The sequence below is a fragment of the Sipha flava genome, unplaced genomic scaffold (genome assembly GCF_003268045.1).
Source record: "Sipha flava isolate LNK unplaced genomic scaffold, YSA_version1 40_pilon_pilon, whole genome shotgun sequence".
In the NCBI taxonomy this organism is placed as follows: domain Eukaryota; kingdom Metazoa; phylum Arthropoda; class Insecta; order Hemiptera; family Aphididae; genus Sipha; species Sipha flava.
The window spans coordinates 1,010,042-1,026,197 of NW_020273126.1; the positions used below are offsets into that span (position 1 = coordinate 1,010,042).

Here is a 16,156-nt window from a genome sequence, read left to right on the forward strand (position 1 = left end):
ATAATTTTATATTATTTCTAATTGATGCATATTATAGGTATCTTAAGAGTAAATTATAAAAAAGCTTTTTACCAAAATGAGTTTCTGGTCAATACAAATTCTTTAAACATAAATAATCACGGACGACATAATAAAGAAAAAACGTGACATTCTGTATTATAGTCGATTTATAGACAATTTTTTTATATTAGTTATATTAGAAGAAAACTAGCTACATTGTATATACTTGGAATAATAGAATGAATCGAAACTACGGCCTGGACCAATTGGTAGAGGAGACTGAAAGTGCGTCTACCCTTAAAATTAATTGAAATTAGTTGTAATTAATAACTAGATTTTTAACTAATTTAACTAACTAATTTAAAAATAAAAATGTATAGAAATATTTTTATTTGAATTGAAGATATAGTTTTTTTTATTATAATAAATTGAGAGCCACAATATCTAAAACCTATAAATAGTTATTTTAATGGATATAGTATTTTATAATCATTTTGACGATAGTCGCCGTTTAAGTGAAACTGAACCCGGATCCACACTTGCACGACACGACATAATATTTTATCAATAGGTGTAGTTGAATACGCTAATAAAACCGATTCAGCAAGCTCCGTAACGACACGACAAAATGTTCAAGCAAAGAATGTTTTGTCGGAATCGATTTATTTAAAATATACATATTATTATATAGGTACTTAAATGAGTTGATAAATTACATTCGTAAACGAAAATGTTTGCACTGATTACGACAAACCTAATTATTATAGACATAATATATAGATATAGTATTTGTATTATATTGGACCGTAAAATATATTATGTATATATTTAATTATCGATCAATAATGCCATCACGGTTAAATCTTTAAATTTAAAATGTTTAACCATGTTGAGAATTAATAATTTCCGACCGTTGGAAACGAAAATAGGAGTGCGTTTCTTGTCGATTGTATGTGAATTAGACGTGATTTTTGTCTATTGTATCTTGCTAGTGCAAATCGTAACATGTTATTGTTTGGTTAATTGGACGGAGGGGGCAAAAAAGAATAAACCGCATATTATAGGCATTATTGGAACTGGACTTACGACAATAATTTCCGTGCCACCGCGCCGTTGTACGCCTGTGAGTTCACAAATAAAAATAATCGCAGAATTGGATTAGTTTATAAAAAAAATTTAATAGGTATTAAATTAAGTTAAAAATATTAATTAAATATTAAATTATTAAATTAAGTATTAAATATAATTAATTTTCCAATAAAAGGGTTGTTTTTGTTCGTTGTTGTATGAAGTTTATGTTAAATAATTTAAGTTTCTCCAAAATATTTACTATGAGCCGCTACTGCTAATTGGACTATCCGTAACCTGTGTTTAATCAGTGGTGAACATGGATCCAAAACGAGTAATTGTCCGTGTCTAATATCGAAGGGTTGGTGAGTACCCCCTAGTACCAATATTTGTTACACGGCACAAAGTATACAAATACATCGATCATCAAAAAAACATATTCATAATTATTTAGGATTAAAAAAAAACCTGGAAAAAATAGTTTGAATATAGTAGATATTGATAATGAGCATAGTAATTTGTTAAAAAAAAAATAATGAAAATGTATGATTGAATCGTTTATACATGGAGTATTTAATCGATTTGGTTTTATTTCTGGAAAAACAATAGTTGGCATTTTATAGTTATGATGAGAGCCACGACACTAGTTTGACATTAGTTCACATTTAATATTACGTCTACTAAAAGTAAACCCTATAGGTATTTAACTTTAAGATGTAATGATATGCATGTAACATATGTAACATGTTACAAACCAAACCAATAAAATTTATTAGTTTGTAACATGTTATTAGAGATCGTTATTTAATAACGAGTCTTTCGATATGCACACAGACAACACAGTTCAAATTATAAAGGCATAATCCAACAATACACCATTAACATTCTAAATAGGTCAAATCTTCAAAGAACTGATCTGAAGTACATCCTGCCTTACCATACTTCCCTATAGGTTATATATATAGGTATTATATATAACAATGGCACAAAACCCTTTTCGCCGGCTTTTGGTCATAGGTGTGCTCGACCGCCGAGACCCTTCAACGATTTTCTTGTGACGAACTATTACTACGTGCGATTATCGATTATCCACGTTTTACCATACAACAACATATGTCAAGAGACAAACATATAAATAGAGTACAACGAAGAGCACAAATAAAAGAACAAGAAAAAATATGTCACTAAGTTTTATTGTCGATGATATATGGTCACACAATCAGGTCAGAATACTTATAGATTAAACTCGTGCCATTCTTTCATGTAATATTCCGTTAAGAGTAAGCTCAGCAATTCTAAGTTACGTGCATTTTTGGAAAAGTATACCAATAAACAAACTCCTGATCGTTCTACACTACGGAAAAATTAAATTACTATTTATTACGATGAAACTATACAAATTATAAGGTCATACGTAGAAAATAAAAAAATATGGGTCTCTATTGATGAAACGACTGACGCCAATGATCGTTTTGTTGCCAATGTTATAGTAGGGACATTAAAAATAGGTAACAAAGGCAAAATGTTTTTATTAAATTCAGAAATATTAGAAAAAACAAACCACAGCACAATCGCCAAAGCTTATGATAAATCTTTATTAATATATTGGTCCCAGGGAATAATCCACGACAATGTTCTCTTATTTTTAAGTGACGCAGCTCCGTATATGGTTAAAGTAGGCAAAGCGATCCATTTTATTCATTAACATTTTATTCGAAAATGATACATGAAACGTACTTGGCGCATGCCTTGCATAGAGTTGCCGAAGAAGTAAGAAAACATTTCCCAAATGTTGACAAACTGATAAATAACGTCAAAAGGTATTTTTGAAAGCACCATCGCGAATTCAATTATTCAAAACAATAGCACCAGATATTCCACTACCCCCTCGACCTGTATTAACACGCTGGGCCACTTGATTACAAGCTGCCATATACTATTGTGAATATTTCGAACTTATTAAAGATATTATTGCTGCATTAGACGGAGAAGATACTGTTGCAATTTCCAAAGCTCAATTTTTGTTTTCTAAAATAAATTTGAAATGTAACTTAATATATATATATATATATTAAGTCAAATATTAGTACTTTGGCAACATATATTATTCAATTAGAAACTTCTGTATTATCTTTGATTGAATTCATTAACATTGTTAATAAAATTAAAGATGAAATTCAAAAAGCGCCAAATGAAATTGGAAAATGTTTATAAAATTTTATTATATAAAGTAAAATAAAATATTTATGTATATAATTCCCACACCGAAGTCGGCATCCTGCAGACCCCTTTTGTCAAGTGCCAGTGGTCAGTATTCAATTTGTCACTTGGTCGTTAGTGAGTTTGCCTATTTGGAGTTACTTTCATTGCAAGATTGACATAACATGCTAATGACTAGAATTCAGTTCACGAATTCAGCTATTTTGATTTTATTATAATTCGTGGTTTAACGTAAGAAGCTCGTTTAGCATTCATTAATGGATCCAAGCCTATAGTAAATACAACAGTCGAGACGTATGTGAAACAACTAAAGGTACGGTTTTTCAAGCGCGACAGGTCGCTAATATCTGTTTATACGAAAATGGTATGATCTGGTTTGCAAGACGCGACTTTGACTAAGACGCAATTTTGAGTCGGCGTAACTGATGACACCACTGCCTCGGAAACAGTACTGCGCGGCACATCATGACCGTTGCTTATTTTGTTCGATACAATGGGGTTTAATCAACTAGGGTCGCCAACCGTCCTGCATTGGGTAGGACTGTCCTACATTTGTCTAATTTGTCCTAATGTCTAATTCAATGATGCTATAAATTATTTGTAGGACAATCTTATATTTTATAAAAATACCTATTTATATTTTATTATTCTTTTAATTTTATTTAATTAAGGTGGTAAATATCATAGTGTTATAATTAATAAACTAATTTAATAAAAGTGATATAAATAAAATGTATTAAATGTTTTTCATAACTATCCTTATAATATTATGTACTGTTAGTTGCAGTGTTGCTTACTAAACTATGCTGTGCCGTAGCCATGCCCCACCCCATAGGCCGTATTGTTTATAAATATAATCAGTATAAATAACCATATTTTGATGGTATTTTTACTTTTTACTTTGCACCCCAAAATCCTGGGTACACCGCTGAAACATGGTATAAATTGGATATGAAAAAAATTGTCCTATATTAAACAATTAGAAAGTTGGCAACTCTAGCATCAACTTTGATCTTTTTTGCGGCGGATAATGAAATTCTGATACGTGAAAGGTCCAGAATAATTTGATTCTCAGTAATGTTGGAGATCCAAATTATAAAAACATTATAGTAGAGGATAATATTCGGAGACTTATTTCTAAAAGCAGAAAAATAATTTTTAGTGGATGTACCCAACTAAAAAAAAAAAAGGAAAAAATATACTAATCCTAAACCTTGCAAATTAATTAAAAACTTAAAACGAACGCTAAGTGAAAAACAGTTGTGCCGCTCCGACATGTCGTGTTTTGGAAACCACCAAACGAAATAGGTCGCGTCTAGGAAACCGTACCTTGTACCTGTAATACTTGGTGCGTCTACTCAAGAATGCGGAAATTAGTTACTATCACGAATTAAGATATGTTTTTAAATATATATAAATCTTAATTTTTTGGCATAATTAATTACAACGGGATGAAATGCCTCACGTTCAGTGACCATGTTATCAGCGAGAAGCGCGATCATCGACGGAACTGATCAACTACAACCACGGTTTTCAAGAACGCGACAACACCCGCTGTCACAGAACACCGGTAACAACAATGCGGTATAATATTAACAATCTCTCTTCCACACATTCTGTGCGTGCATCGCTTACGGTATTATTATCTTACTCTGTGGTGGTACTATACTTGTCCGCTGCACAACGGAATAGATCGAGTACGCTGCAAGCCTGATGGTGTACTGCACTATTTCGTGCTTTCGCCGTCGAGGTACTGCGGTCGTTTTATGGGAGTCAGCAACAGATTTCCTGAACTGGATCGGATCTTTATCAAATATTAATTTTTTTTTTTTTCTCACCAACGCGAAAACCAGTTCCGGACCACGGAACACCGCCGTACATTGATCCGTTTCGACGTCACAACGAGCCGGCCGTTTGCGGCTTCAGTGGTTGGCCATTTCTACACATAATCCGCGGACATTACGAGTAAGTGTGTGTCTCTGCGTGTCGGTAATCATGTTGCGTTGTCGTGCATTTACGGTCGTTTCGGACGTCCGTTATTACGTTTTCATCAGCCAGTTCGTGGTACCCTGCATAGTCGTGTTTTATCTTTTCTGTTTGGCGTTCATAATCGCCTCTTGCGACCGCCTCAGGTCCGGTACAAAGGTTGCACGTATCTTCACGTACGATGACCTGATTCGCGCACTCGTCGTATCCCGTTGTATCTAGTTCGTTCCGTAGGCTCGTCGGCAAACGTTTCTCATTTTTATGTTGTTTCGGCGGCACCCGGGCCTTATCTATATTTACCGTTACGCAATAATATATATTAATAGTATCGTATAATATTTGTATTCTGCCTAGGAACGTAATATGGCACCCCGCTATGTGTTCAATGGTATGGTGAACAGCGTCTGTACGACCGCCAATCGAATTAACCCGTCGAAAAAAATTGGTACCATCGCGTTTTACTGTTGGTATTTTTTCCTCGAAATAAATGTTACTATATTTCGATGCTTTATCCTGTGTACTGTGAAGAGGTAGATCAACACTTTTAGTTTTCTGCTGATTAGGTGTTTTAATAATTTGCGCATAGTTTTATTCTTGATTTATTATGCATCTGATAAGTATGATTTTATTCAAAGAAATATATCACTGACAAAATATCTAATTATTTGATGTTGAGGTGAGGACAGAAAATTAGTTCTAATACTTAATACATTGCTATTTAAATTATGTATCAAACATTTTTTTCTTCTTTATATTTTGTAATTTTATTGATGCCTGTGTTTGTTAACGTTTCATGTTATTCTATTCATTTATTTTATAAAAATATGATAATCTTAGCATTCCATTATAAATGTATGTTAGATAAATTATATATTTTTTGAGGAGATTTTTTAATTCTTATTTGTAATGAGATTGTCACTGAGAGATTTACTAGCAGGCAATTATTTTAAGGTATATTCAATTTCGCCTGGCCTTTTGCTGGTAGAAACATTGGGAGGGGCTATTAAGAAAATTATTTACATCATTGAGGTGGGTATTATTGTTGACGATATCTTGGTGTGGTTTAAAAATTTCATGGAGTTGCTTAGCGAAAGTATTAGTCTTCTGTTTGTCGGTTATACTATTTAAGTCAAAGTGGTGGGTTATTTTCCTTAGTTTTTGTTAAATTTTTTGTTGCTCTCCATAGTGAGCCGTTTTGAGGATTTAGATTATTTAGGTTAGGTTTTTAATAGTTAGAAGAGAATTATTATATATACTATGTATACTATATACTATATATACTAGGACTACGTTTAATAGTTCAATCAATAAATTGAAGTTAGAAAATAAAAATAATATAACATACATTTAAAAATTATAATAATAACTTAAACTAAGCTTTATAATTCATGATTTATGAGTGATCATTATAGTTCATTGATATATCATTCAGAAGTAAAATCATTTTTATGTAATATGCCTCAATATTCACAGCAACTTTATAAAAAGAAAAATTAAAAAATAAATGCAATTTTAGGCAATAGGCTTGAGTCATTCATCTTAAGTATTGAGTTTTTTTTTCTTAGATAATTTTTATTTTATTTTTAAAATCAATTTTAAATTTAAATTCTTAATATTGTAATATGTTTTTTATATTTATGAATTCTAGGTCTAGTGAAATTTTTCTATCACAGATACCTAACTGAAAGATAAAATTTAAAAATATTTTACTACTTAAGAAGTTAGTACTTACTTAATTTCTTTGCTGCTTTTTATTTTATAGTTTAGAGCTTAAATTATTATATTTGTGTTGGTATTTTTGATTTTAATACAAAGTGATATTAATACATTAAACATGTGTTTAAACAGCCCAACTTTTTGCTTAATTATTATTTTTTTGGTGAATTTATTCTGTATCATAGTTTGACTCATAAATTATTTATCAATTATAAAATTAGAATCTTAATGCAAAAACTAAATATATCTCATTTTTTATTCCATGTGTAAGTTATAGACATATATATATTCTTTTAGTATTCTAAATATTCTGAATTTGGATATAAATACAGAAATTACAAATTAACTTATGTCAATATTAAGTTAGGTTTTTTAAATAAATAGGCATTAGTGGTGATAAAAGAAGATCGTTAAAAATAATCTAACTAAATTATTAAAATGTAAAAACAATCATGTCAGTTTAGTTTATTTATTTGTATTCTATATTTTATAGGTTATTTTTAAATGACTTCGAAGAAAGACGCAATCCAAGTTGATCTCATTGATGAATCTATCAATGTTATTAAGTAATTTGGTCAAACTCTGTTATGTTCTATTTTTAACCAAATAATAATGTTTCAGTAATATAAAGATTGAAGACTCAATTGATGAACATTCATCATGTCTATTTGTTAATAGTACAGCTATGATTTCTGAAGATACAGATAAAATAATTAAACATGAAAAAGATGTATTGGATGATGGTATGTGGGAAAGTACAATGGAAATTCAAAAATCCACAAATCAAAATAACTTGATGGGACCTATAAATCAGGTATTAATAAATATATCTACTCAAATACTCAAATATATTATATTGATCATAAATTTAATTTAAATACCCATAATTATTATAATACTTATTACTAATTTTAATATGTTTGATTAATTTAAATAATTTAATGATATTTGCATTTTATTTTCATTATTTTGCATATTTTTTTTTTATAAAAAAATCTTTTTTTTAGAATGTATCCAACTATAAATCTGACTTAAATCATGAAAATACAACTCCTAAGAATACATTTTCCTGTATAATTTGCAAAGAAAGCTTTCCTTTGCATTTTCAACTAAAGAACCATATGATAAATCATAAAAAATCATCTCAAGTCTATAGAAATGTAAATAAATGCAAACTTTGTGGAAAACAATTTAAACTAAACTTTAGTTATAATAGGCATGTTGAAAAATGTAATTTATTTGAATGTGAAATATGTGGAGATTTTGTTAAAAAAACAGAATATACTGAACACATGCAAACTCATGAAGGTGGATGCTCTGGGAATAAAATTGATTTTATTCCTAATTTAAAATTGTGTAAACTAAATGGTGTTTGGAAAAGTAAACCAAATTGTATTTATAAATGTAAAAGTTGTTTTGAGAAGTTCTATACTAAAAGTAACTTGATAGAACATATGAAAAAACATAATGATAATGATAGTTGTACATTGAATGAAGATTTTTTAAAGTATAAATCTGTTCCTAAATCAAAATTGACTAGAAATCCATTTAAATGTCAGAAGTGTAATCTAAGGTTTGACAAACAATATATATTAGACCGTCATTTAACTCATTGTACTGCAAATTCTAGTAAAATATGGAATAAATTTCGTGGTAACGTCAAGACTAATACAAAAAAAGCATTTTTTTGCAAAAACTGTGGAATAGGTTTTAATACCCGTTTGTTACTGAATAATCACATTGTTTTGGGTTGTAAAAGTTGCAGTAACAAAGATTCTTGGTTTAAAAATATGTTAAAAAATAAAAATCTTAAACAGTCTATAAAATCTAATATAAATAAAATGCATAATCAAAATATAAACAATAATGATGGTCATATAATGAAAAATAATTCAAACGTCACTAAAAGATCTGATCAAATAGATACAGTCCACAGAAATAAATCAACTATAATGTCACATAATTTAAAGATGAATATTTCTGATCTAAATATAAAGAAAGAAAAAATATCATCTTCTAATGTCATAGAAATAGATTGTACCGATCAAACAATTGCAACTAATAGTGATGAATCTACATTACAAACAGTACCTCAGTATTTCATGATGAATGATTATATTTCAAATGTAAAGAAAGAAAGAGACCCTTGTACAAATACTACTGAAAAAAATAAGTTAGATCTAATAAATGCAACTAATTATAATGAATCAACATCTAAAACAGTTTCACATAATGTAACAACAAACAATTGTAGTTCAAGTAAAAAGAAAGAAAAAACAGAGATTGGAAACAATTGTCATAAAATATATACTGCCAATAGTTATGAATCAACTTTATCATTAGTTCCAAGTAATTCAGTAGTAAATGATAGTAGTCAAAGTTTAAAGAAAAATGAAATTATGAATACATTCACCTCTATTAGAAAAAATTCTGATCTAATGATTGTTAGGAATAATTCAAATATTACAAGAATAAACAGTTCAGATCAAATAAATGCAGGAAATAGTAATGCACCGAACATACAACCAAAATCTCTTGCTTCTGTAATGTATGATCATAGTCTAAATATAAAGAAAGAAAAAAATGAAAGGCTTTGCAGGAGAAATGTCACAGAAATAAATGGTAATGCATCAACTTTACTAATTTCAGAATATTCAACAGTTAAACAAGAGCATGTTACTTTAAATGATAATGATCACTTCTCAATTACACCAAGAGAAACTGATTATTTGTCTATAAGGAAATTGTCTGACATTGAAAAAATACCTTATAATACCAATGATTGTAACTTGAAGTCAGCATTCCAAAGTAATTTTAAGTTTCTATGTAAAATTTGTAATAAATCATCATTTAGTGATGTACATACATTTGCATTGCACATGAGTGATCATGCTGAATGTAGCATTCATGAGTGTATTGTATGTAATGAAATTTTCAGTACTGTACTTCTTTGGAAAAATCATATGACTTACCATCAAGAGAAAGTAGATTTAAATTTATCGAAAACCCAATTAAATTGTATAGATATTGAATCTAATGTTTTAAGCATTAATAATTCGGAAAGCATAATACCTCAAGCATGTTCAACAACCTTCAGAAATAAACGAAATAAACAAGTAAAATCAATTTCTAAATTAATATCAAAATTTAAAAACTCACGTTACAAAAATGTAAAAAACTTTGCCAAAATGTCTAAAAAACAGTATCAGTGTGATATATGTTCAAAACATTTTTATTCTCATCTCACATTAACGGTGCATCAAACTGTTCATAATATTTCAAGACCATTCTCCTGTAAGTATTGTAACAGAACTTTTTCATCTAAGGGTCCTTGTACAAATCATGAAAAGTCACATAAATCTGATAAAAATAGTTTGCTTAAAACTGAAAATGAAGAGGAATGTGGACCTATTGAAACCTTAAATGACATAAAAAGTGCAGTAAACAATGTTTACACATTTTCTTGTAAATATTGTGAAAGAACATTTTCTTCCCGAGGTCCATGTACAAATCATGAGAAGTCACATATCTTAAATATAAATAATTTATCCTCGTACAACATTAAAGATAAAGAACATATTGACTCTGGATCAGTTGAATCCCAAAACAGCACAAATGTAGGAAATAATTATGTTGACAAATTTTCTTGTAATTATTGTGATAGAACATTTTTATCAAAGGGTGCATGTACAAATCATGAGAAGTCACATAAATCTGATAAAAATAATATGCTTATAACTGAAAATGAAGAGGATTATGGACCTATTGGAACCCTAAATAACATAAAAAGTGCAGTAAAAAATGTTAACACAATTTCTTGTAAATATTGTGAAAGAACATTTTCTTCCAGAGGTCCATGTACAAATCATGAAAAGTCACATACCACATCTTTAAATTATCTTAACCTATATAATATTGAAGACAAAGAACATATTAAATTAAGATCAATAGGAAATTTACAAATTCCTAAAGAAGAAGAACCTATTGTAACTCAAAATAAAATTGAAACAGAAAATGGCAGTGTTGACAATCATGAAAATAAAGATAAAGTTGATAAATTTGTTTGTTTTATTTGTAAAAAGATATTTACTAAGCATTGTTCCTTGATAAACCACATTATGTTTTTGCATAAAGCAGATCCAAATTCACCTGAACTGCTTGTTAATTTAAATAATATGAGTAACACCAACAGTACATTATCTAAAAATACAACAAAAATGAATAAGTTGAAAAAAGGGAAGAAAAAATTAGTTGGAAATAGTAGATTTACAAATAAACCAATAGCATGCACTATATGTAAGAAACATTTTGTACATAATGGTGCCCTATTTAGTCATATGAATTCTCATACAGATCTTAAACCATACAAATGTCAGTATTGTGACAAAAAGTTTAATATGAAAGGCCCTTTGACTCTCCATGAGAGAACTCATAAATTCAATAGAGGAACAAATAATAATAAAATTTTAAATAAAGTAAAAATAGAACCTAATGAGGAACAAGATATTGGAAATAGTGACAATTTTGAGCTTGCTACAAAAATATTTAATTCAATTGATAACAATGACAATCCATTTGACACTTATGACAATAAGCAAAATCGTATGTGGTTTGCTTGTGATGTATGTGATAAGAAATTTTCTACTCCATTTAAATTGATAATACACAGAAAATCAAATTGTCATGTTGAACCATATGTATGTAAAATTTGTAATAGGTCTTACTCTGTGAGACACCGTTGGAATAGACATTTAAAATCTCACTACATACGGAACAAACTGATCAAAAATTCAAAAAAAAATAGACAAACAAACAATTTTAAATTGGATACTAATAAACTATTTGTTAAACCTGTACAACTGAAAAATCAGTATAAATGTAGTTACTGTAAAAAAGAATATAGTTCAATATCGTATTGGAAAAAACATTTGTCATTGAGTAAAGAGTGTCGTCGGCATTGTAAACATGGTCTTCCAGAATTTAGGTCAATTCAAGCAAAAGATAAATTCTTAAAAACTGAGACTAAAGTATTTGAATGTCATGTTTGTAAAAAAACATATAGCACTGCCTACAATCGAAAAATTCATCTTATAAATATTCACAAAATTTCAGAAAATGTCAGTGATACTCAATGTAAGATATGTGGTAAAAATTACAGTAATAAAGCTAATTTAAGTAGACATTATTCTGTAATACACACAAAGGGTAATAAATGTATTAATTGCACTGACTGTGGAAGAACATTTAAACACATATATTCTTATCAAGAACATGTAAGAATTAAATCCTTAAAGTTGCAACAAAGTAACAAAGCAATGAGTAATACTAATAGAAATTTAACACAGCACATTATGGAAAATAATAAATGTAATATTGTGAAATATTCTTGTAAAATATGTAAAATGGAATTTGCTCATAAAATAATGTTACAGAGACATTCAAAGACACACACAGTTACCATGTATAAATGTAAAGACTGTAATCAGTTATTTAAATCAAATATTATTTTGAGCAAGCATATTTTGAAAAATCACAGTACTAAGATTTCATTGAATAAAGGCAAATATATTGAAGACAATGCTATTCAAAATACTACACAATCAAAAAAAGAGGTACCAGCTCAATGTAAAATTTGTTTCAAAGTTTTAAAAACAGTAAAATATTTATCTCATCACATGAGATTACATTCTGGTATCAAACCATTTAAATGTGACTTTTGTAATATGGCTTTCCGATTTAAATCAAATTGGAGGATTCATAGAAGAAAACACCATTTAGAAAATATGTCTTAATTAGTTTTGTGTTCTCTATTAAAATATATATTATTATATTTTTGGTTTTAAAATCTGCTTATTATTTTAGCTATTGATGTAATATTGAGTTATATTTAAAACTTTGTTGGTTTATAATATGAATTTTTTTCATTATGAAATAAAAATTATAGCCATTAATATTAAATAAATATATTAAGATATTAAATATAATATTTATGTTTATATATATTTTACATAGTTTATATTATTAATCACAAGATTTTTTAAGTATTTAAACTATATAGTACCCCAATGTTATTTTATTTATTAGTAAATTAATTTATTTTATTTTTTATAATATAGTCGAACATGTAATTTGCTTTATTGTCTAATTGTATTTATTTTCATCTGTATGATATTGTAAATTATGTATTACATTTTATTTAACTTAATATTAAAATATTTTGGTTGAACACTAATTTTATAAATAAGCATTATAAATTATAATACATTTTAAATAAATGTAAATGTTGTATTATGTTCATAATAAATAATTTATTTTGTATAAAATAGAAAAATAATTGAAAGTTGTATGTTTTATATTATTAGAGCTTAAGTTCATAATCATTAATTTAGTACACATTGTTTAATTTATTAATTTTTAAAATACAATATTGTTTGTGCTTAAAATTTAATTAAATATAAATTTTTCAAGTATAAAGACGAGATGAGCCTATTCAAATACTAGTTACTTATGGGTATAGTGTTAGATATTCTACTAAATCACATTATACTTGTACTGAATCATACAGATGTTCTATACTTAAGTCTAGTCATGTTTATGATGAGCGCAATTTATTATATCTATGTGACTGTGTGTAATATATGCTTACAATATAATATTAGGTATGTCAGTAAAAAATGTATCTTTATTATTATGACTTAATTATTGTGTTAATTAAATAAACTAAACAACAGCTGAAAGCATATATAATAAAAATATACTACTCAGTTTTAGAAGTAGTGCGTGTGTTAAGTCTGGGCAATTATATTCAGGTTGACTGTCACAGGCTCAAATATTGATTGTATTTTATGTATTTTGATGTATCGTCAAACGGCCGAACTTGAGGCATAAATGTTATCTTTTAGTTCTATTTCCATAACGGTTTCTTATCAATTAATTAATATGATACAAATATTTTGTTGTTATCTTAACAATATTTGAAATCCTTTTAGCAGTGTTACAGCATCAAATTTTAAACGTAAGTATTTATTTTTATTAATTAATTTTATGTTTTGTACATATCGTTTCGAAAATGTCTGAAAATCATATTTATTTAATTGGTTAAGAAGAATGTTGTAATTTATTTTTAAGTACAAAATACTTATATTTATTAAATTTAGAAAATATTAAAAAATATCCTAAATTGGTTTAAGTAAGAGATAAAATAGGTTTTTCATAAGAAAAACATTAATGCCTCATGTTGTCGAAATTCAGTACAACAAAGGGCAAACAAAAAATTAAAAAAAAAAAAACTTCAGGAGGAATAATTTGTATGATTCAAATGCAACAGAAATTAATAAATCAAACCCTTAACAAAAAAAAAAAAAAAAAAAATGTTACATTGAAAATACATCTATATTAATTAATCTTAAAATTATTTACAATAGAATTTCAAAGGTGCCCCAAAATCGGTCATTTAACGGTACTCTACTATCCTTTTCCATCCATATACCTGCACTTATAATTGATAGATAAACGTTGAGCCAACAACTATTGTGTTGTATTTTTCATTATTGAACATTTTACGGAGGAAATACGTTTGGTCGCATTTACCCAAAACAAAACGCTTTAGTGCGTAAATCTATAAAACATTTGGGCGTAATATTTCCCTTTATAATAGTACGTTTATTTCTTTACATATATTAATATTTTGTACTAAATCTGAGTTTATTATCGTTAACCCAGAATACACCACGAGGAGGTTGGCTCAATAGTCTTCCAAAAATATTTTGAGATTTTTTTTATTTATACGTCTTAATTTAATTTTTGTTTATTATTAATTAATTATTTGTTAATATTATTCTATATTATGATATTTTTATGTACAGCATTTTATGTGATTAATTAATTTTTTTCCCCACAAAACGTGGTCCTAATTTTTTTTGTAACTCAATATATTTTTTTCAACTTCATAAGTTTCCCAACATTTTTATACAAATGTTTGTTTTTCTTTAGTTTCTTTTTTTAATTTATTAGTTTTTTTTCAGTGCTGTTTATTTTTAAATGGTCTCCATTTTAATTTCAATCAATACGTTTATAACATTTTGATGATTTAGATGTTGCTTATAAAATTGTTGGTTATAATTTGAATGGAAATATTCCGATTCGTTAGTTGTTCTAAGGTATGTTTTTGGCTCTTCAGCCTAAATAAGAGGTGGAAATTGTGAATTTTAAGATATTTAATTGTCAATTATACAATCAGTAAATTCTGTCACATCGGGCGGTACTATAGATATAAGCTCAACAAAACCAAATTCAACTTCTTTAAACAATGTTGAAGTCAAACCCTAGTATCTGTATCCTCAGTGTAATGTTTCAATAAATATTTACAACTTGTATTTTAAGAAACCAACTAAATATCATTAAAAACTTAAAAAATAATAAATCCCCAGGCCACGACCTGATAACCAATACTATTGCTAAATACCTGCCTAAGAAAGCAATCTTACTTCTCACTTATATTTACAATAGAATTCTTCGTCTATCCTATATCCCTCCCATCTGGAAACACTCAGTTATCATCCTAATCTACAAGCCAGGAAAACCTCCTGACCAACCCTCCTCATATAGGCCTATTAGCTTACTTCCTACCTTCTCAAAAATTTTAGAAAAAATCATATTAATAAGAATTTATCCGATACTTAACGATAAACAAATTATTCCAAACGCTCAATTCGGCTTTAGGAGTAAGCACTCCTCTCTTCACCAACTACACAGACTAGTCGACACTATTGCCTCATCTCTTGAACAAAAAAAATGTTGTTCTGGGGTTTTTCTTGATGTTGCTCAGGCGTTTGATCGGGTCTGGCACGAAGGACTACTGTTCAAATTATTATTTTTACCCACTCCGTTATTCCTCTTACTCAAATCCTTCCTATCAAACCGTACTTTTTCAGTAAGATGTGAAGACGAAACTTCTGACCCACATCCTATAAAAGCAGGCGTCCCTCAAGGCAGTATTCTTTCCCCGACTCTCTATAATATATATACAGCAGATCTACCACAATCTATCAACACTACTCTAGCTACCTTCGCCGATGACACAGCCATAATATCAACCAACTCCGAAATAGCCACCACTACAAACAATCTCCAAGATCACCTAACCCAACTACAAGATTGGTTCAGC

General features: G+C 28.3%; 1 protein-coding gene across 3 annotated transcripts; it reads left to right on the forward strand.

The window, feature by feature from the left end:
* Positions 1-4,420: 4,420 nt before the first annotated feature.
* On the forward strand, positions 4,421-12,892 carry LOC112688807 (zinc finger protein 91-like). Of its 3 annotated transcripts, XM_025562182.1 has the most exons (5): positions 4,421-5,253; positions 5,629-5,804; positions 7,484-7,556; positions 7,612-7,804; positions 7,998-12,892. In XM_025562182.1, the coding sequence occupies exons 3-5, from the start codon at positions 7,495-7,497 to the stop codon at positions 12,780-12,782; spliced, it is 5,040 nt and encodes a 1,679-aa protein (XP_025417967.1). In that variant the 5' UTR covers positions 4,421-5,253; positions 5,629-5,804; positions 7,484-7,494; the 3' UTR covers positions 12,783-12,892. The 3 variants fall into 3 exon arrangements, with proteins under 3 accessions (XP_025417967.1, XP_025417966.1, XP_025417969.1); XM_025562181.1 differs by lacking the exon at positions 5,629-5,804 and having other exon boundaries at positions 4,423-5,253; XM_025562184.1 differs by lacking the exons at positions 4,421-5,253; positions 5,629-5,804 and adding an exon at positions 6,976-6,994.
* Positions 12,893-16,156: the final 3,264 nt, after the last annotated feature.

Bases quoted from the DNA above. Each gene is read 5' to 3' on its own strand.
- LOC112688807 (XM_025562182.1), top strand. From the start codon at position 7,495: ATGACTTCGAAGAAAGACGCAATCCAAGTTGATCTCATTGATGAATCT. The intron at 7,557-7,611 runs GTAATTTGGTCA...ATAATGTTTCAG, and splicing joins GAATCTATCAATGTTATTAA to TAATATAAAGATTGAAGACT. The intron at 7,805-7,997 runs GTATTAATAAAT...TCTTTTTTTTAG, and splicing joins TGATGGGACCTATAAATCAG to AATGTATCCAACTATAAATC.